General features: G+C 41.5%; 2 protein-coding genes across 3 annotated transcripts; one reads left to right on the top strand and one right to left on the bottom strand.

The window, feature by feature from the left end:
* Positions 1-1,405: 1,405 nt before the first annotated feature.
* Positions 1,406-9,816, top strand: dusp28 (dual specificity phosphatase 28). Its single transcript, XM_021612647.3, has 2 exons — positions 1,406-2,203; positions 8,297-9,816. Exons 1-2 carry the CDS (start codon positions 1,844-1,846, stop codon positions 8,411-8,413), a joined length of 477 nt encoding a protein of 158 aa, XP_021468322.1. The 5' UTR covers positions 1,406-1,843; the 3' UTR covers positions 8,414-9,816.
* Positions 9,817-11,487: 1,671 nt separating this feature from the next.
* Positions 11,488-19,368, bottom strand: proca (protein C (inactivator of coagulation factors Va and VIIIa), a). Of its 2 annotated transcripts, XM_090181752.1 has the most exons (10): positions 19,220-19,356; positions 18,864-18,894; positions 18,590-18,689; positions 16,368-16,525; positions 16,249-16,273; positions 15,802-15,912; positions 15,385-15,525; positions 12,930-13,048; positions 12,465-12,582; positions 11,488-12,171 (listed from the first exon to the last, which is right to left on the bottom strand). In XM_090181752.1, the coding sequence occupies exons 3-10, from the start codon at positions 18,657-18,659 to the stop codon at positions 11,624-11,626; spliced, it is 1,290 nt and encodes a 429-aa protein (XP_090037878.1). In that variant the 5' UTR covers positions 18,660-18,689; positions 18,864-18,894; positions 19,220-19,356; the 3' UTR covers positions 11,488-11,623. The 2 variants fall into 2 exon arrangements, with proteins under 2 accessions (XP_090037878.1, XP_021468321.1); XM_021612646.3 differs by lacking the exon at positions 18,864-18,894 and having other exon boundaries at positions 19,220-19,368.
* Positions 19,369-21,234: the final 1,866 nt, after the last annotated feature.

The raw sequence follows: 21,234 nt of genomic DNA, 5'->3' as shown, positions 1-21,234 counted from the left end.
GCCATACAACAGGCCTAAAAGCCCTCAGTCCAGCCTCTCTCAGCCTATTGCGGATAGTCTGAGCACTGATGGAGGGATTGTGCGTTCCTGGTGTACCTCGGGCAGTTGTTGTTGCCATCCTGTACCTGTCCCACAGGTGTGATGTTCGGATGTACCGATCCTGTGCAGGTGTTGATACACGTGGTCTGCCACTGCAAGGACGATCAGCTGTCCGTCCTGTCTCCCTGTAGCGCTGTCTTAGGCGTCTCACAGTACTGACATTGCAATGTATTGCGCTGTTGCGCCTTCTTCACCACACTGTCTCTTTGAAGATAGAATTTTACAGTGCTTGGTTACTAGCTTCTTCATTCATCTCTTTCTCGCTCTCTCGCTCCCTCACTCTCAGCTAAATATGCCTACAGACAACTGAGATCAGTGCTTCTCTTTTCCTCTCTCTCTCGCCACACGTGTTGACCCATCAGACTCTTCACGCATTTGGGTGGAAGTGTCTGGGAACTAAATTAAATCAAACACAACTGAGAACACACATTAACTTCATAGAACAGTGAAAACACTTGTCTCTCACAGGAAACAGTTTTATGTGTAGGGCAGACTAAAACAACTGACACACATACAGATATATAGAGGTTGAGATGTGCGTGTCCTAGTGAAAGGAGAGGAAGGTTATGTTTTTCGGGACGTTCTTCCTCAGAGGGTGCAGCAGGCTAGAACCCTCACACACTAACCCCTTCAGAGAGGACAGAGGATACAACACAGTCCGCCTTCTCACTTCAGACAGACAGACAGACAGACAGACAGACAGATAAATACTGTAAGCTATGGATGGGCTTGAGTAGGCATCAGGCAATTGCTGAGTCAGTCAGAGTTTCACCTCCAAAGTCTAGTGATGATGAAGCAGGAGGATAGGATGGTGGTGACACAGCAAACAGGACAGCTGCACAGACTGGCACCAAGTCTGTGTGTGTCCATGTCTCTGAATCAATGTGATTCTGATTAGTTCATAGGATATCAGTGAATTTATGATTGTGGAATACTGGTGTGTTTATGGTCATAATGAATTGAATTATTCATGTGTTTTCCATCATGCATAACCAGCTTCAAATGTGTGCTTTTTTGTATAGTTCATATCCCCCACTGTGTGAATTTATACTCTTTTAATATATATAATTCAATCTCCTCTCTGATCTACTCTTCAGATGTGTGTGTGTTGTGCATATGTGTGGGTGCACACTGCATGACCACTACACGAAAAAAAGTGATTACCTACTCTATTAAATCTACCCGCAGCTCATCACATAGAATATGAATCACTGTGGATCCTTTGAACGTGAACTAAACTGGTGTTAGGACCCAGGGAGTGCCTGACCGTGGACCTGCCTACCCCCTACAATAAATATAGCTTGCTATTAGGACAGAGTCAGATGGCCAGAGCTGACCGACATGACAACCCCCACATGCCATAGCCTGAAGGAGAGACAGTTTCCCTATGAAGAGTGTGTGTTGCAGTGAGAGAGCAAGTGCGTAGATGGTTTTAGTGAGTGTATGTATGTTTGTGGAATTGATGAATGTCACTGGAAGTGTGATTGGATGTGTTTATATTGTCATTGGGGGGGTGCACGAGAAAAGTGTGAATCTACTTGTGTGCAGTGTGTAGGCTACTGTTATTTATTTGTGTGTGTAGTGTGAGAAAGATACAAGTCAAAAGTGTTGTACACAAGTGCATGTATGTATGTGAAATAGGAGAAAGGAAAGTTGACCTTGGTGTGAGTGAGTGTGTGAGCGCAGCGCAGGCTTAGTTAGCAAAGGTCGACGTGTCACCAGGGTCAAAGGTCATCCGTCGAAGATGCTCCAGCCGCAGCTCCAGCTGTGCAAGGTCACCAACGCGCTGTTCATCAGCAACGCACGATCGGCCTGCACTGACGACCTCATCCAGCAGGAGGCAGTGACGCTGTGCATCAACGTGTCCAAGCAGCAGCCCTTCCCCGAGTCGTCACGCATCGCTGCGCTGCGTGTGCCCGTCTACGACGACCCCACTGAGGACCTGTACCGCTACTTCGATAGCTGTGCAGACGCTATCCGGGACGAGGCATCCAAGGGAGGCCACACCGTCGTCTATTGCAAGAACGGCCGCAGCCGCTCGGCCACCATCTGCGTGGCGTACCTCATGAAGTACCGCAAGCTCTCATTGGCTGAAGCGTTTACGGTAGGTGACAAAAAGAGGCAGGGAGGAGAGGATGGGAGTGATGGGTTAAAGATGGCTTTTGGTCTAATTGTCATTTTAATGTAACTGTTCTTCTTTCCAGGGCTAGATGGTTACTAGCTCTGTCAATTCACAAAGTGAATCCTCAAAATCCTAATTGACAATAACTGGGACTTTTCCATTGACCTCCTGAATAGACTGAATTTAAATTGAATTCACCCAAACTCAGCCTCTAATGCAAAGTAGAATAATCAACTGATTATCTGTCTATCTTTGTTTTTCTGGTTGTAAAAGTATGAGTGCATCTCACACTCAAAGGCCTCAGCATTCTTCAGTTCGCCTGGCACCTAGCTGAACTCTGCTAGGCGAACCGAACCGAAGTGGTCTGGCATGCTCCCCTAAAAGACTTTTACATGAACAACGAGAAAAAAAGGGTCAATGGTACTGTTTGTCCATTTTGAGATGCCGTAGCCAGTATACGCTTCCTCAAAATAGTCAGAATTCATTTATAAGATAACTCAAGAAAAGTGACATACATGTTTTAAGTTTTTGCTGAGGAGATCTTAGTTGCGCAATTTTAAATGTTTGGTGCATTATTTGTCAATGAAAAATGTGCATGAAAATGACTCGTCTCTCATTGAATGACAACAAATACTTTATTGAAGAATCCCTACTGTTGACCAATCACAGATGAAGGGGCATAGACTTCGGCTACAGACTTTGGCTTGCCCAGAGAAAAAATGTGTGCCCAAACAGCTGAAAAAACCCTTGACCGAAGTCCAAAACGAACAATATACACTACCGGTCAAAAGTTTGGACACACCTACTCATTCCAAGGTATTTTCTTTATTTTTACTATTTCCTAAATTGTAAAATAATAGTGAAGACATCAAATCTATAAAATAACACATATGGAATCATGTAGTAGTTGATGACAGCTTTGCACACTCTTGGCATTCTCTCAACCAGCTTCATGAGGTAGTCACCTGGAATGCATTTCAATTAACAGGTGTGCCTTGTTAAAAGTTAATTTGTGGAATTTCTTTCCTTAATGCGTTTGAGCACATCAGTTGTGTTATGACAAGGTAGGGATGGTATGCAGAACACTTTAATAATGTCTACATGTCTTGCATTACCCATCTCATATGTAGATACTGTATCCTATACAGTAGGTATATTATTCTACGACATTGCTCGTCCACATATTTGTATATTCTTAATTCCATTCCTTTACTAGATGTGTGTGTATTGGGTATATGTTGTGTAATTATTAGATATTACTTGTTAGACATTACTGCACTGTCGAAGCTAGAAGCACAAGCATTTCGCTACACCAGCAATAACATCTGCTAAACACGTGTATGTGACCAATAAAATTTGATTTGATTACAGACAGGGTTGGGGAGTAACAGATTACATCTAAAATATTGTAATCGGATTACAGATACTTTTGAAAAACTAGATGATTACTTCAAGTATTACTTTTCAATTCAGAAAGGATGTTTGCAAAAAAAATCTTTGACAGTTCTCTGTTTTCTCAATGACATTCAAATCAGCATTTAAAAAAGGCGCAAGTTTAAGTTTGTTCCACTTGAGTGAGTCTGACCACAAGTCAGAGACCACTATGATGACACACCAAATGGGTTTTATGGATCGTGGGAAAAGAGAAGGAATAGGTTTTTGTAGGCTACAGTCCAAGCTATGTCTTCCAATGGTGTGACTACTGTTGGCATCCAAAGATTATCCAATTTAAATATACGTTTGGAGGTAAGGATGACAAGTGAGGTCTACCGCGATACGGATATCACAAATTATTCAAATCTACATTGCACATTGATGTGAATCACACTGCTGCCTTCTCATTTAGCTATTTGCGCTTTATGGATTGTGGTTGTTGTGGATAGCTGTTCATAAATCTAAATGTGTATTTGAACCCAATAATGGTTGAATTCAAGAAGTGTTAACTGCCTATCAATCATTGCTTTTTAAAATCAGTGGACAGCCGGTGAAAAATGCGCTCTTGCAACGGATCCCAGTCTATGGAATAAAAGTGGGGCTTTTATAGCTCAATCTAATTCCTGCTGATAAAAACAATCCATAGGCCTAATGGACACATGCTCAAACTCACACACTTTTGATAGACTTAAAGGGGCAATCTGTAGTTGCTACATCCATTTTGGGATTTATGTAGAAAATAGTAAAAAATATATAGAGAAAAAAAAAAAAATATATATATATACAGTACCAGTCAAAAAGTTTGGACACACCTACTCATTCAAAGGTTTTTCTTTATTTTTACTATTTTCTACATTGTAGAATAATAGTGAAGACATCAACACTTTGAAATAACCCATATGGAATCATGAAGTAACCAAAAAAAGTGTTAAACAAATCGAAATATATATATTTTTATATTCTTCAAAGTAGACACCCTTTTCCTTGATGACAGCTTTGCACACTCTTAGCATTCTCTGAACCAGCTTCACCTGGAATGCTTTTCCAACAGTCTGGAAGGAGTGCCGTCATATGCTGAGCACTTGTTGGCTGCTTTTCCTTCACTCTGCAGTTCAACTCATCCCAAACCATCTCAGTTGGGTTTAGGTCGGGTGATTGTGGAGGCCAGGTCATCTGATGCAGCACTCCATCACTCCCCTTCTTGATCAGATAGGCCTTACACAGCCTGGAGGTGATGTAATAATGAAACCGCCGACTCAAGTCTTGACTGTTGGCTCGAGAGCCTACCCTTTACAGACCATGCTGTTGCTTAAATACCTGATACCAAGATTGCTCAGTCATAGCTGGTTCAACCCCCCATATAGATTGGGGGCACCATAAGCCACTTTGGGTTCATCCTCTGGTCTATTAAATAAAACAACCATTTGGTGAATAAATATAACAATCTTGGGATTAAAAAAAAAATTAAAACAATATAGGACAAAACACACATCACAAGAGAAACAATACACTCCTTCATTTTTCACTCAATACATATCAGTCATGGTGTGTAAACTTCAATCCAAAAAACCTCAAGGTGGGTAATTCCCCATTTTGACACAAGACTCATCATAGTGACTGTAAAAACAACACTATTGGTTAAGAAATAAAACAAAACAATTTAAAATAACAAAATATCATTAGAATCACTACCCATAATAACTCCATAATGTACTGGAGCGGTGAGTCGTAAGCAGGTGCAATGTTTTAATAAAACAACAAAACCAAGAACACGACACTAACATAAGGCAGAACGCTGATACACAAGAACAGCACCAACTGGTGAGTGAACATGGCAGAGTGACATATAAAGAGGAGGAGATGATGAAGGTAATGGAGTTCAGGTGTGAATCATAATGATTAATAAGTACGCGTAATGATGGGTCCCAGGTGTGCGTAATGATGAATCCCAGGATCGGTGGTTAGTACTCTGGCGACGTCGTAGGCCGGAGGGGAGGAGCAGGAGCAGACGTGACACATAAAGAAAAACTTGGACCCATAACTTGATTCAAGGAATAGAAAAATAGACTAGAGACATGGTCCGAATTACATAGAGAACAATTAATTATAACCTCCTTCGTAATTATCATCAGTACAAATTACCTTAAATTCATCATCTAACATCTTTTGGCTTTCCAGTGAGAATGATCAAACCACACTAGAAAGTCAGGACAGAGGTCATTCAAACCCTTTAAATAAGTGTTTCTTACTACATTAGACTAATTCATGAAAAACAATAAAACATTTCATACATTTTGTATCCCAGGTTTACAGTAAGTTTACAGTACATTTCTTATCAAAATAATTCACATGCGGTCAATTAAAACTCTGAAAAAAACCTTCAGGAAATTCCATTTGTCTGCCCTTTTAAGATACCTTGGCACTAACCCATATTTATAACTAGTAAGTTGTGTGCCTGCTGGTGTGTGTGTGGTAAAACATATGGCAAAAAAAAATGGCCAGGCCTTATTTATTTGGTAATTTACAGCCTAATCCAGATACCTTTATACTAACGACACTGCAGAATTTAACTCACTGCTCTCTCCCAAAAACCATAGCCTTGGGAAACATTTCAAAGAGAGAGAAAAAAAATGACTGCCCCCATTCTCCTGGAAAAAAGTGTCAATTTATTTAGCATAAGGAATCAGGGATATTTGATCCCAGGCATCTATTAAAAAGTTGTTTGAGACGTGATCTCCTACTGTCAGGGATCTCGTCCTCCTCTTCTGAGGAGGAGTAGCGAGAAGGATCGGAGAACCAAAACGCAGCGTGGTAAGTGTCCATAATTTAATGAAGCAAAATGAACACTGAACAAAACCAATAAACAACAAACGAACAGTCCCGTAAGGTGAATGACAAACACTAAACAGGAAATAAACACCCACCAAACCCAGGTGGGAAAAGGCTACCTAAGTATGATTCTCAATCAGAGACAACTAACGACACCTGCCTCTGATTGAGAACCATACTAGGCCGAACACAAAAACCAACATAGAAAAACAAACAGACTGCCCACCCCAACTCACACCCTGACCATAAAACAAAGACAAAACAAAGGAACTAAGGTCAGAACATGACACCTACGTCTACCTTAACATAAAGACCGTAATCTCTATGAACCACTATTGATCTAACTGAGGCCGTACACCGCTATGTACCATTTCCTTGTCCTGCTGCTTTCAAGAGGATTTGTTGCTTCTCTTTTGAAAAGATGCTACGGCTTGCATCGCAGCATCCCCCCCAAATGCAGCGGGCGCAGTAGTCTCCATTACCACTCTACTCATTATTTCACCCTGTACCTTGTTTTACTAAAATATCGCATCATTAGAGTGCCATCAAAAAACTCACAAATAACATATTACCATTCACATATTGTCAACACTCATTAAGTGTACATCAACCCTCTTTAATGTTTTTGTTCACTGTCATACATCGTAAGGTTTAGAAAATAAAAGAAACCAAACCATGATTATTCTCTCCTTACTAGAAGACAATGCGCCAAATGTATAAAATATATCAGCAAATTCATAAGGCAAAAACACATTTCGGTGGGCACAGCCTCTTACCACCCAAAACTTCGATCCATTGCTGTTGTAGCCTTGTTTTATCATGGTCACAGCTCTATTGCAATTGCCTACCTGCTATTATCAGAATTCATTAGATTTAGGCAACTGTCTCTCCTGAGTAGGCTACAAGTAAGAAAACAAACACTTGCAATTGTTTACAAGCATGATTCAGTGATTCAAATACGACTCCATTCTCACAAGGTTATTCCCGCAGACCATTTAGGCCACACAACGTATTACATCGAAATCCCCTCGCTATTAAATTAGCCTTTCAATTATAGTCAAAGCAAACATAACGTCTGTTCACAGGGAGGCCACTTTAATATGTTATCTCTTATCCACTGTCCTTGATTCTCACAAGGATTATTCAACCCCAAAATCTGCTAAGGAGCAAAGATGATCTTGATCCAACTCTCATAATACTTTTATATAATATAATATATATATATAATATAATACTTTTCTTGCCTCACACCAAAGCTAACTGGCGAAAGTTGGCTATCTTGCTAGCTAAGGCTACTTCCAGACACAAACAAGAGAATACGTCTTCACTCTCCATTCTACTCATCTAGCAGAGCTGGCTAGTCTTTTTTCATGTCTTCACTATTTTTCATTGATGTCTTCACTATTATTTCATATTGTAGAAAATAGTAACGATAAAGAAAAATCCTTGAATGAGTAGGTGTGTCCAAACTTTTGACTGGTACTGTATGCACAAACTCTTCCGAACTGTTTCAGCTGGGAAGCATGCAGAAGCCTCTAGTCTCCTGTCCTCGTCTCCTGTCTTTCATCTTCAATGATCTCTTAATGAACCACAGCTGAGTAAAAGCTATATCAAGGATGCTTACCAAGACTTTGCTTGCTTGAAATACCTGCCCAGTTCTTTAATGTCATTGCATCAGGAGTAGAGGAAGTCATATTAGAGTATTGAGATGCACCCAATGTGTTGCGTGATTCAGGTACAGTATGTGTGTACCAGGGCTGATCAGGTAACTGATTACCATTATACACTCCTTTTCTTCACCTTCTTCTCCAGAAAGTGAGGACTTCACGCTCAGTGGTGGACCCCAACTCGGGATTCTGGGCCCAGCTGGAAAGATATGAGCAAGAGCTGAAAAAGAGGCAGGGGGAGGTGGACAACGCCCCAACCTAATGTTGTGCCAAATTCCTCACCCTCTAGGACCCTGCAGCTCTCCACCGTAAACCACTGTCCTGAAACTCTTTGGGCCAGTTTCCCGGACACAGATTAAGCCTAATCCTAGATTAAAAACCATGGTCAATGGAACATCTCCATTTTAAATTCAGGACTAGGTTTAATGATACATGAGTTTTACATAGCATTTCTAAAGGACATCTATGTCTGGGAAACTAGCATTGTATCTAAAGACCAGCCTCCGGTCTAGAGGAGCCCCCACCTCTGGAGATGGTAGAAGTTTCCCCTATAATCGCTGGGCCAGGGTCCGATATTTTCCATCCTCCTAATGGTTAAGGTTATGATTTTGGGTTGGGTAATCTGATCCTAGATCTGTGGTAGGCTAGGGGCTACTTCTACATCGAGCTCCACCCTGTTGGACCCTGGCCCCCTCTACCCCTTAGAGAAACAAAGAGAAGTGTTACTTTTTACCCTCAAAATTATGCTCCATTTGTTCATTACAAAGCCAATGCATTACAAAGCCACATGCTTTGTAATGCATTCTAGATACATTACAAGTATGAATTTATATAACTTCTTATAAGAAGCCATATGGAGTCCTTTTATCAAAAATATGTCTATGTATATGTATTATTAATACATGTGTAGCCTTTAGGCATTTAAAAAGCCTGCTGAAAGGAGCAATGCACTGATATGAATGCTTGTAGCAAGTCATATAATGGAAAAAAGGTATTATAATGCACAAGTGGGTGATAATAGACAATGTAAGGGCCATCATAATGCATTATGTACAGTTGGTTCATAAATCAACCCAATCTTTTAAATGATATGTCACAATAATGTATATTTCGATGGGGTTGCATAGAGAGTGTTACTCTGGCTCTATAGTCATTGACAGCACTTATGTACCCTTGTACAAACAATGAAGAGGCTGTTGCAGTGCCACCTTTAACCTCTAGAGGGAAGTATTACAATGGAATAGAGTCAAAAACATGACAAACCAGATGGGATGCTTTGTGGAGATGTACTACCACAGACTTTTTGCGTTGAAATCTCTACAGCTCAGAAACGTTTCTCCTCTGCACATGAAATATTTATCTGAGCAATACTGAATCTTAACTCTGCAGGGATTTAACGAGTCTTAGCCATTAAACGTTCGTTATAGCAGCTAATGTAGAGCAGGTGCAATGAATGACCTGTGCTCAGGTAATACAACACGTTACAATAGAGGGCTGCTATTGACTAGATAAAGCAGCAAATCAAATCAAATTTTATTGGTCGCGTACACATATTTGGCAGATGTTATCGCGGGTGTAGCGAAATGCATATGTTCCTATCTCCAACACTGCAGTAATACCTAACAATACAAAACAATACATGCAAATCCCCAAAATAAAAAGAAAGCAATATAGAAATATTAGAACAAGCAATGTCAGAGTCCTGAATATAAATATATATATGTATATTATGGTGTGTTACATTATGGACAGTATATGAATAGAACATGTGTGTACAGCAGTAGTTACTGTATATATATTCTGGACACTGACATTGCTTGTTCTGATATTTCTTAATTTCTTTCATTACATTTTTTTCATTTGTGTGTATGGTTTTGCATTGTTCGGTGTACTGCACTGTTGGAGCTAGAAACGTAAGCATTTTGCTGCACCTGCGATAAAATTGACAAAGTATGTGTACGTGACCAATAAAGTTTGATTTGCTTTGGCTGTTGGGGTTCTTATATGGCGCTTATATGGGTGCCCACTTGCCCCCTGATTTGTTATTGGGAGTGCATCCCAGCACCCATTTTATGTAAATCTGTCTGCAACCATGATCAGATGTTCCCCTTCTATGGTTATGGGGCAAGTGGTAGCAAAGCGGTTAGAGCATAGAGCCAGTAACTGAAAGGTCACTGGTTTAAATCCCCAAGCCAACTATGTGAAAAATCTGTCGACGTACCCTTAAGGAAGGCACTTTGCACTAATTGCTTCTGAATAAGACTGTCTGCTGAACGTATACATGAGGGACATCTTGGTTGCTTTCAGACATTTTCAACACTCTGTTCCCTTTGTCAGTTTTTGTTTAATGTTGTTCATTGCTATAGGTTCATCTATGACCTGTCTTTGGTGTTACATGATTTATGTTTAGATGCATTATGTGCCATGCGCTGCTTGTGTCGCCTAAAATATTTGAGACTTTACTGAAGCTATGTGTCTGACATGTTTAAGCCATAAAAAAAATCAAGACAAGAGACAAAAAAATCTAGACTAGAGAAAAGAATTCAACCATATGAAAATTGAGACTGCATATCTGTGAATTTCTAAAAGAAATAGTTGTACAACTGTTTGTACAAGTGCTGGCCTTTAACTGTGATACTCTATGTGCTACAACAAGGTAGAAATAGCCAATAGAAAAAATACTTCTGTACGAACTAGGGCTGAATATTAGGCAACTACAATCCCTTTAAGAAAGTATATCACTGTAAATCTCATAGGAAAACCTTAACCCTTATCCTAACCCTAAACTTAACCCTTAACCTAACCCTAACCCTTACCCTTTACTCTAAACTTGTAACCCTAACCTTAGCAAGCAGTTGCTTATCAACAAATAGTTTTTTTAAAATAGTATGACCATCTGTAGATCATCTTTATGGGACTATCCAAATAAAGTGTGAATAGAATCTCTATCCTGGTGGTCTAGTGGTTAGGATTTGGTGCTTTCACCATTGCGGCCCGGGGTCAATTCCCGGTCGGGATGAATAGCTTTGGGCTCCCGAGTGGTGCAGCGGTCTATCTTAGTGCTAGAGGCATCACTGCAGATCCTGGTTTGATTCCAGGCTGTATCACAACTGGCTGTGATAGGGGGTCCCATAGTGCACAATTGGCCCAGCAATGTTAGACTTTAGCTGGAGTAGGCCGTCTTCTTAAATAAGAATTTGTTCTTAACTGAATTGCCTAGTTAAATAAAATAAAACATGTGAATTATACCAAAGGCCAGTATTCTACTGTACCTTTGTTTGTAAAGATGACAAAATAACAAATCTGCCAAGTAACATTAAAGAAAAACTGTGAAACTTGAGAATGTGTTGATTTATTTCACAAAGCATGTTACATATCTATACTGTAGCCGGGTGGATAGACTCAGTAGGGAGGATGGACGGAAGGAATTGGAAGCGTAGAGGGACTTGTCTTAGGGCTCAGTAGCTTTGTCTCACCCCTTCCGCACACTCTCAATCCACTCATTGTAGTTGGACACCTTGGTGTAGATGCCCAGTTTGTCCTCGTCACCACAGCCCTCACCCCAGGACACTAGGCCGATGAGGAACCAGGTATCACGGTACAAGGTGACCATTGGGCCGCCACTGTCGCCCTCGCATGCGTCCTCCCGCCGTCCTAACACACCGGCGCACAGAACATTGCCTGTCACGTTGTTGACCATCTGACGGGCACACAGCTCATGCTCCACCAGCGGCACCTCGATGAAGTTGAGGGCTGAGGTGAAACGCTGGGAGTTCTGCTCCTCCTTGCCCCAACCCGTCACCACTGTGCGTGTGCCGTTGAGGTGGAGCACACCCTGGGCCAGAGCGCGGCTAGGGAGGCATGCCGGGAGGATGTACTCGGAGAAGGAGACAGGAGAGGCCAGGCGCAACAGGGCGATGTCGTTGTCCACAGTGACTTTGTCATAGTTCGGGTGAGAGAAGGTCTTGATCACCGGCACGGTGACTTCGGTGCCCTCCAACTTATAGCGCTCGTAGTCACCTGTTGTTGAAATAGTAGATGAGTGAAAGTTAAATATGGATAATCAGTGATAAAGAGCGGGTTGCAGCAACATAGGATAAAGTGTTTTACAGCCACTGATAAGAAACACTCATTTTCCATTGCAATTGGTTTTAAACTTTTCTTTTGCATGCCCTATTGAACACTAACCTAATCTGGCCATGTATAGGGAGAAGAAGGTGAGAAGGATTGGTCTGCGAAGTGTATAATAATAATTATCATAATAATCAACTCACCTTGTATCGGGTTAGTGATGAAGGTATAATGTGACTTACCCAGTCTGACGCTGAAGCGAAGGCTACTGGTCAGGCAATGGGCTGCGGTGAGGACCCAGTTCTTATCAATTAAGACCCCGCCGCAGTGAAACTTTCCCTTTGCATTCAACACAAGAGCCTAAGACACACACACACACACACAAACAACTTTATGAATTTTTAAAGCCGTATTACACTCCTAAATGTATGTTCGTCAGATGTTTTCAGATTTCCGCCGTAGTCTAATGTCAACATGATTCCACATCCCACGTCATTGGTTGTATAGGTCCAGTTAGATGTTTCAACCCCAAATGAATGAAAAAGATAATATTGCCCTGAAAATCTGGAAATGTCTATCTTTTCCCTTTATGGGCTGGGAAGTGGAATCATCTTGACACTAGACTACTTTTGATGTCAGTTGTAGTGCATGGGTACTGAAACAGATTCAATGTATGGGTAGTGTATGGATCAAGGTATGGATGGTACCTGCCAGGGGCTCTCCCCCTTCTTGCCCATTTCTCCCCCTACCAGCCAGGGCAGTAGTCCTTGAATGGGTTTACTGTAGGAGGTCTTGGCCACCAGTATCTGCCCACAGGAGTGGGCACCTAAAGGTAAGAAGGAATGGAGAGAGACTGTACTGTACACTAAAACACAAGCAGTCACACATTAATGTGTCAGTGGAGGCTCCTCAGAGGAGGAAGGGGAGGGCCATCCTCCTGAGTGAATTTCATAAAGATTTAAAAAGTTAAAAAACGTTTCAAAAGTTATAATTTTTAGATAAAACTATACTAAATATAACAATAAAAAAAATATATAACTTTCAGTTTCACTTTCTTAGCTAGCAAATAGTTTAGCCTACTGAAACACCCTGCTCAAACAGAGCTATGTTAGCTAGCTGGCTATAACACATTATTTTTGTTGTTGTATTTTTCACCCCTTTTTTCTCCCCAATTGGTAGGAGTTACAGTCTTGTCTCGCCGCTACAACTCCTGCACGGACTCAGGAGAGGCGAAGGTCAAGAGCCATGCATCCTCCAAAACACAACCCCATACTGCTTCTTGACACAATGCCCATCCAACCCAGAAGCCAGCCGCACCAATGTATTGGAGGGAACACCATACACCTGGCGACCGTGTCAGCGTGCACTGTGCCCGGCCCGCCACAGGAGAGCTAGTGCGCGATGAGACAAGGATATCCCTGCCGGCCAAGCCCTCCCTAACCCGGATGACACTTGGGCCTATTGTGCGCCGCCCCATGGGCCTCCCGGTCGCTGCCGGCTGCGACACAGCCTGGACTCGAACCAAGAATCTCTAGTGGCACAGCTAGAGTAGATGTAGATGCCCAGTTTGTCCTCGTTACTGACTGTAGACCACTGCGCCACTACAGAAGGCCCTGGCTATGACTTTTCAACACAACACTAGAACTCTTCCAACTCAAGGTAAGATTTTGGTATTACTAATTTATTGCCACCGGGCCCACTGGTGTAACTGCTTACTGACTGTACACCGTAACGTTACTGCATGAATGCAGCGGCCTAATATGGCGACAACGATGTAGGCTGTGTGTAGCGGTTTGGCTTGGAAAGTTTTTTTTGCCTGGTCACATACAGCTGATGTGTTGTGCATTGAGGTCCACAAGCAAAGGGAAGAGGTGAGAGGAGGAGAGTGCATATATGCGAGAAGGAATACAACGTGCCTGCTATGAAAGTGAACTGTGTTTACACGTGATCAGGGGTGTATTCATTCCGCCGATTCTGTTGAAAAAGTTTCTTAAACGCAAGCAAATGGAACAAAACAGGGATAAACATACCTGAATTTGTCCAATAGAAAATTGTTTGCAACTGTTGGACTAATGATTACACCCTATATCAGCTAGGTGCAGGCAAGAGTGTGCAAGGCGGTATTGAATGTCACTGTGTGCCATGTATCACTGTTACCTCAAATTTGTCTCTCGACCTGTGGGCACCTATGTTGTAAACTTTCATTCATAGGCTAGGGTGTAGCAACCATGATGGGTATAGGGAAAATTGTAGTATCAGGTAGTAGCCTAAACCTATCGCTGTCACATTGAACTGGGTGACTAGAGTATGAATGAGAGTCATCCAATATGCTGTAATAGAAATAAGGCCATTTTGTCCACCCTTTAATGTCACTGACCCCCACTGGTGTGTGTGATTTATTTTAGAATGCATTGTTTTGAATTATAAACTGGGTGGGTCGAGCCCTGAATGCTGATTGGCTGACAGCTGTGGTATATCAGACCACAGGCATGACAAAACAGTTATTTTTACTGCTCGAATTACGTTGGTAAACAGGTTATAATAGCAATAAGGCTCCTCTGGGATTTGTGATAAGGCACTCCGCATTGCGTCGTGCTAGAGGACAGCCCTTAGCCGTGGTATATTGGCCATATACCACACCCCCCCGTTCCTTATTGCTTAATTATAATGACCCAACCGAAGCACGTGGGTGGGTTGTTCACTTTGATGCCTCGCTCAATTAGAACGTCTCTCTATTTTCATTTATTTGGGCACCGTAGACACACAAAACACAAAACATTTTGTCATTATGAACTTTTTTTTTGCTCAAATTGAAGAGGTATCTAAGGGTTGAGGCGTTACCATACATGCTAAATTAGACCAATTTATCCACACAACACAACATAGCTGTCAGCAAAGATGGAAACACAACATCGCTGTCCCATCCTTTCCACCTGTCTCATTCTGCTTTCTCCACCAGCTCGAGTTTTTCGTTTAAGACACACATGGATGAACATTTCCAAAACACTGTGTACTCTTGTACACATTTTTACAACACATACTTACAAGTTAGACAATCCCCTACATAAATGTTATCCCGTTTGAGGAGAATTCCCTGTACCACAGAAAAGAGCCAGGCATAGCCAGGATTGTTTCTAAACAGGGCCCCAGAGTAATTCTTACCTTCGGGGACACAGTGTCTAGAGTTTTGGTGGAGACGGTATCCCTGGACACAGCTGCACGTACGCCTCAGGCCATCCTTGTGGTTTTGGCACTCATGGTCACAACCACCGTTGGCTATTGCACAATTAGTGGCTGTGCTAGCTAAACACAACAGACCGTATCAAAGCCAAAACACAAAGAAGCACTGACACAAGGAACAGAACCAGAACCAGAGACGTAACAAGTACTCTCCCAGACAAAACACACAAATCAGAAAAGATGTTTCACATCACAGACATGACAAACACATGTTAATGTTTGTTTCTCATATATTAGAAAACAGAAAGTTGATCACAGAAAAAGCTACACAACAAACACTCAAAAGTCAAGAACATCGCAGGTGCAAACGTATAAAACACAGCGGTGTCAGGGGCTCACGTTGGTCGCAGTCTTTTCCCTCAAATCCTAGATTGCAGCGGCAGGCATAGGACTGGTAGAGGTCCACACAGGTCCCATTCACACATGGGTTTGAAATGCACTGATTTCCATCTAAGATACACACCAAAGACAGATGTAACCCTGAACAATAAGCAGCCCAAACAACATGGCAACATTTTCTCTCCATCACAGGACAGAAGCTTTGTACGCTGTGTCTGAGAGGTACAGTACATTGACACAGGGAGACCGACAGTGAAGCTGTTTTGGTAGAAAACATTTGCTTGTAGTTTAAACATTGTGTAGATAGATATCTGTTTGTTCATTCAACTGATTCCCGAATATACATGTTTGCCAATGTCCTTACAAAGTGTACAACATAAATAGTATAAAATGCAAGGCAGTTAGAAGGATATATGAGTCTATTCGGAAACAAAAGACTTCACTGACCTGTATAAACCGTCCAGAATTCCAACTGAAAAGTAGTAGAAAACTGTCAATGTCTATTATTCCTTACAGAAATGGTATACTCAAAAACGTAACATGTAATTGAATTAAAAACAGCTTACCGTGGCTTCCCTGGCTATGAAAATCTCCCTTGCCTCCTCAAACTCACATCTCTCCTCCAGGCATTCCCGCTCCATCGATGGAGGCTTCAGTTCCTCCAGGAAGGTGTTGGCCCTTTTGGAGCGCAGAAGCATGTGGGCCTCAGGACCACTGGAAAACACTGACCAACAAAACCAGGTATGTTCATAACAGGGAGGGACTACCAGGGAGGGACTACCATGTACCAGTGGTAAGCTGTCTCAGGATGGTAAGTTGGTGGTTGAATATATCCCTCTAGTGGTGTGGGGGCTGTGCTTTGGCAAAGTGGGTGGGGTTATATCCTTCCTGTTTGGCCCTGTCCGGGTGTGTCCTCGGATGGGGCCACAGTGTCTCCTGACCCATCCTGTCTCAGCCTCCAGTATTTATGCTGCAGTAGTTTATGTGTCGGGGGGCTAGGGTCAGTTTGTTATATCTGGAGTACTTCTCCTGTCCTATTCAGTGTCCTGTGTGAATCTAAGTGTGCGTTCTCTAATTCTCTCCTTCTCTCTTTCTTTCTCTCTCTCGGAGGACCTGAGCCCTAGGACCATGCCCCAGGACTACCTGACATGATGACTCCTTGCTGTCCCCAGTTCACCTGGCCGTGCTGCTGCTCCAGTTTCAACTGTTCTGCCTTATTATTATTCGACCATGCTGGTCATTTATGAACATTTGAACATCTTGGCCATGTTCTGTTATAATCTCCACCCGGCACAGCCAAAAGAGGACTGGCCATCCCACATATGCTCTCTCTAATTCTCTCTTTCTTTCTCTCCCTCGGAGGACCTGAGCCCTAGGACCATGCCCCAGGAATACCTGACATGATGACTCCTTGCTGTCCCCAGTCCACCTGACTGTGCTGCTGCTCCAGTTTCAACTGTTCTGCCTTATTATTATTCGACCATGCTGGTCATTTATGAACATTTGAACATCTTGGCCATGTTCTGTTATAATCTCCACCCGGCACAGCCAGAAGAGGACTGGCCACCCCACATAGCCTGGTTCCTCTCTAGGTTTCTTCCTAGGTTTTGGCCTTTCTAGGGAGTTTTTCCTAGCCACCGTGCTTCTACACCTGCATTGCTTGCTGTTTGGGGTTTTAGGCTGGGTTTCTGTACAGCACTTTGAGATATCAGCTGATGTACGAAGGGCTATATAAATACATTTGATTTGATTTGATTTGTGTAAAGTACTTAAGTAAAAATACTTTAAAGCACAACTTAAGTAGATTTTTTTGGGTATCTGTACTATACTTTACTATTTAGATTTTTGACAACTACTTTTACTTCACTACATTCCTAAAGAAAATAATGTACTTTTTACTCCATACATTTACCCTTACACCCAAAATACTTGTTACATTTTAACAGGAAAATGGTCCAATTTATCCACTTAAAAAGAAAACATCCCTGGTCATCCCTACTGCCTCTGATCTGGTGGACTCACTAAACACAAATGCTTCATTTTAAAAATAATGTCTGACTGTTGGAGTGTGCCCCTGGCTATCAGTAAAAAAAAATAAAACACAAGAAAATGTGCCTTCTGGTGTGCACACCATAAGGAATTTGAAATTATTCACAGTTTTACTTTTGATACTTTATATTTTATATATATTTGAGCAATTCCATTTACTTTTAATACTTAAGTATATTTAAAACCAAATACTTTTAGACTTTTACTCAAGTAGTATTTCAATGAGTGACTTTCACTTTTACTTGAGTCATTTTCTATGAAGGTTTCTTTACTTTTACTACAGTATGACATTTGGGTACTTTTTCCCACCACTGCCATGTACTTGTCCAATATGAAACTTTCATTTTTGCTTTGCATTGCCATTGGCAACTTCTATTAGACCTCAATGAACTGTCTTGTAAGGTTAGAATGTTATTCAATGTGCTTGTGCAACATGGCACACAAGCTTTCAGGAAATGTAACTCTTTAAGCACCAGAACTGTGCATTGTTGTAGTCCTGTGATATTTGGAATTACAACACCTTTGCTATCTACACACAACCCAGTCACTGGTTTCTCCTATTGCACATGCAGTACTATTATATACTATATAGAAACATGACAAAAATACATAAACATTTTGCAGTGTTTGTCCGTACAGCTGTGACCTTACAGGCGATTGCATCATATTGGTGGTGGACAATATGTTTAATGCCATTGAAAAACGTGCTACTGGGTCTTCAGATTATACATTTTTTTACCTGATGTGCTGAGAGCTGAAGCCGACCACAAAGCGAGAGCCACAGTCACACAGAGGAAAAGCTCGCCCATGATGTCTACAGAACCTGCAGCCAATGGAAACTGTCCACAGGGAACACATTTGTGAATGGTAGCATAGAGATGTATGTTTACGTTAATCTGATGTTCACACAGTAGCTGTACACTCAGTATTTATTAGCAAGTTCTATTGGTATAAGATCTATATCTTCATTAAACCACATTAATTACTGCTAAATAAAAATAGAGGTCCCATACCAAACTCAATTATCTCCACTTCAATGTTTTTCTTTAAGACACAGAGATTCAAATATTAGTGATGCATAGAGAAACACAAACTGGTGTGCTAATTCCCTATGCTTTGGGTTACTTCGGTTGCATCTTTCCTCATGCAACGTTTATAAAGATATGACTAGCGACTGTGGAATCTCCACAAACATGGCCCTATCCAAATGATAGGAGGAGGGACACATGCCCATAGAGTGAATTAGCATTGACTCATGACCTTGCCATCAACTAATAAAAACATATCATTGATCAAACCAGACAATTTTCAGATGAAAAAGAGAAGTGCCAAAACAAAGCATTCATTAAAATATATATTTTTTACTCACATCTTCAGAAACAAGGCCGGGACAGGACTGACGGGATGTGCTGTTTAAACTGTGTTAATGACTAACTACAGATGTTTACTGTGAGTCCACAGTCTGTGTTACTAATGTCCAGCTCAGTCAGTGTTCCCTAACACAATACTCACCTCCCATTCTAACATGAGCACGCACAAATGAGCAAAAGCACACGCAAGCCACACATGAATACACATTAATTATGGTCATACACATAAAATCAAATGTTGTCATTAATATGTACATACATCTTGTTATATAATGTACTAAATTCTGTTAAATCATTCATAGTTATTAAGTAAGAAACATGTAAGAGATACATGACAAAATAGTACAAACAAGCATGCTCCCTGCTCATAATACTTTATGTATGTAATTATAGATGTTTATGAGCAGCTATTAGCAACTCTGTTGTTGATAGTGCATTATGCATAGCTCATAAGGCATTGTGAATGTGCTTATAATGCATAATGGAGAAGGAATTCATATGAAGGGTTACCAATACCTTCAAAAAATTCTGTTAAGTTGGGTCAAAAGTGGATAACGATGCTATACGGACAAACTCAAATCATCCCTGTCCATGAAAGGCATGAAGATATGAATGATTGCCACGACTTCCCTCTCTTTGTCCGGGCGGTGTTCGGCGGTCGATGTCACCGGCCTTCTAGCCAACACTGATCCATTTTTCATTTTCCATTGGTTTTGTCTTGTCTTCCTTCACACCTGGTTCCAATCCCATCAATTACATGTCGTGTATTTAACCCTCTGATTCCCCTCATGTCCTTGTCGGAGATTGTTTGATTGTATGTGATGTGCATGTATTATGTTGGTGTGCAACGGGTTTTGTACCCACTTTTGTTATTTTGTACATTTCATTTTTTTTTAGTTTTATCAACATTTATTAAACACACTCCGTTTTTACCAAGTTCGTTCTCCTGCGCTTGACTTCCCTGCCACCAACACACACCCTTTACAATGATAACTCTAATTTTTCAATTATGTAACACACACTCCCATGCAAATTCACAACTCAGAAAGAGGGAAGGCATCAAATAGCCTCCTTAAAATACTACTGTCCTTCTCAACACAAAAGCTTAGGAAGCCTCAATTTAAAGCTCAAAGTACTTGAAACTTAAACACATAGGACTAGATATAGACGAACAATAGAGCACAGAGAAAAGCATGACTAAATGTGTGCGCACACGCGCATCCACACACATACATACGAGTACACACACACATAGACATACTACACCTTCGATATACTGTTGAAATGGCACAAAGATGAGAAAGAGCAGAGGGTACTAGAAACCAGAGGCACATTGACAACAACACATCACCTTCGGTTGGCCTGTATTTGTGTCTGAGAGCGTGGAAATGAGGCCAGTTATTGGGGTTAGCCATTCATCCTCCATTATCCTCATTGTGCTTGAGCCTTGTTTCTATGGCTCAGGTTTCTGTTGTATCCACACTGTTGATTTATTACAGAACCGGCCTGGATAATAGAGTTCTGCGGGGGGAACAAAGGTGTTTGGAGCAAAGGTTGTGGTTATTCCCCAGGACACTATGGGTACAGAACTGGCCGTCCCGCTAGGCGGTCCCCCACGCGTAACAGGGTCAGGGGTTTGTTTCGGTCGCTAGGGGCCTGTTTTGTGTCCCAGACCAGTTTACCGGTCCACCCTAATCCTCTTTCCCTGAAACATGTGAGAAGCACAGTCATCATTGGTGGGGCTTCATTCGTACCCACAAAATGTGAATGCGCAGATTTGATCGTAAAGACATACAGTATATCACAAAAGTGAGTACACCCCTCACATTTTTGTCAATATTTGAGTATATTTTTTCATGTGACAACACTGAAGAAATGACACTTTGCTACAATGTAAAGTAGTGAGTGTACAGCTTGTATAACAGTGTAAATTTGCTGTCCCCTCAAAATAACTCAACACACAGCCATTAATGTCTAAACCGCTGGCAACAAAAGTGAGTACACCCCTAAGTGA

This window comes from Oncorhynchus mykiss, chromosome 8 (assembly GCF_057628025.1).
Source record: "Oncorhynchus mykiss isolate SJ-2025 chromosome 8, ASM5762802v1, whole genome shotgun sequence".
In the NCBI taxonomy this organism is placed as follows: domain Eukaryota; kingdom Metazoa; phylum Chordata; class Actinopteri; order Salmoniformes; family Salmonidae; genus Oncorhynchus; species Oncorhynchus mykiss.
The sequence above is the reverse complement of the archived record's forward strand: the minus strand, read 5'-3'. Positions and strand labels throughout refer to the sequence as shown.

Coding starts and splice junctions, on each gene's coding strand:
- dusp28 (XM_021612647.3), top strand. CDS start 1,844: ATGCTCCAGCCGCAGCTCCAGCTGTGCAAGGTCACCAACGCGCTGTTC. Junction 2,204..8,296: donor CATTGGCTGAAGCGTTTACG/GTAGGTGACAAA, acceptor CTTCTTCTCCAG/AAAGTGAGGACTTCACGCTC.
- proca (XM_021612646.3), bottom strand. CDS start 18,659: ATGGGCGAGCTTTTCCTCTGTGTGACTGTGGCTCTCGCTTTGTGGTCG. Junction 15,913..16,248: donor ATTCTGGACGGTTTATACAG/GTCAGTGAAGTC, acceptor TGTGTATCTTAG/ATGGAAATCAGTGCATTTCA. Junction 12,172..12,464: donor TCGCTTCAGCGTCAGACTGG/GTAAGTCACATT, acceptor TTTCAACAACAG/GTGACTACGAGCGCTATAAG.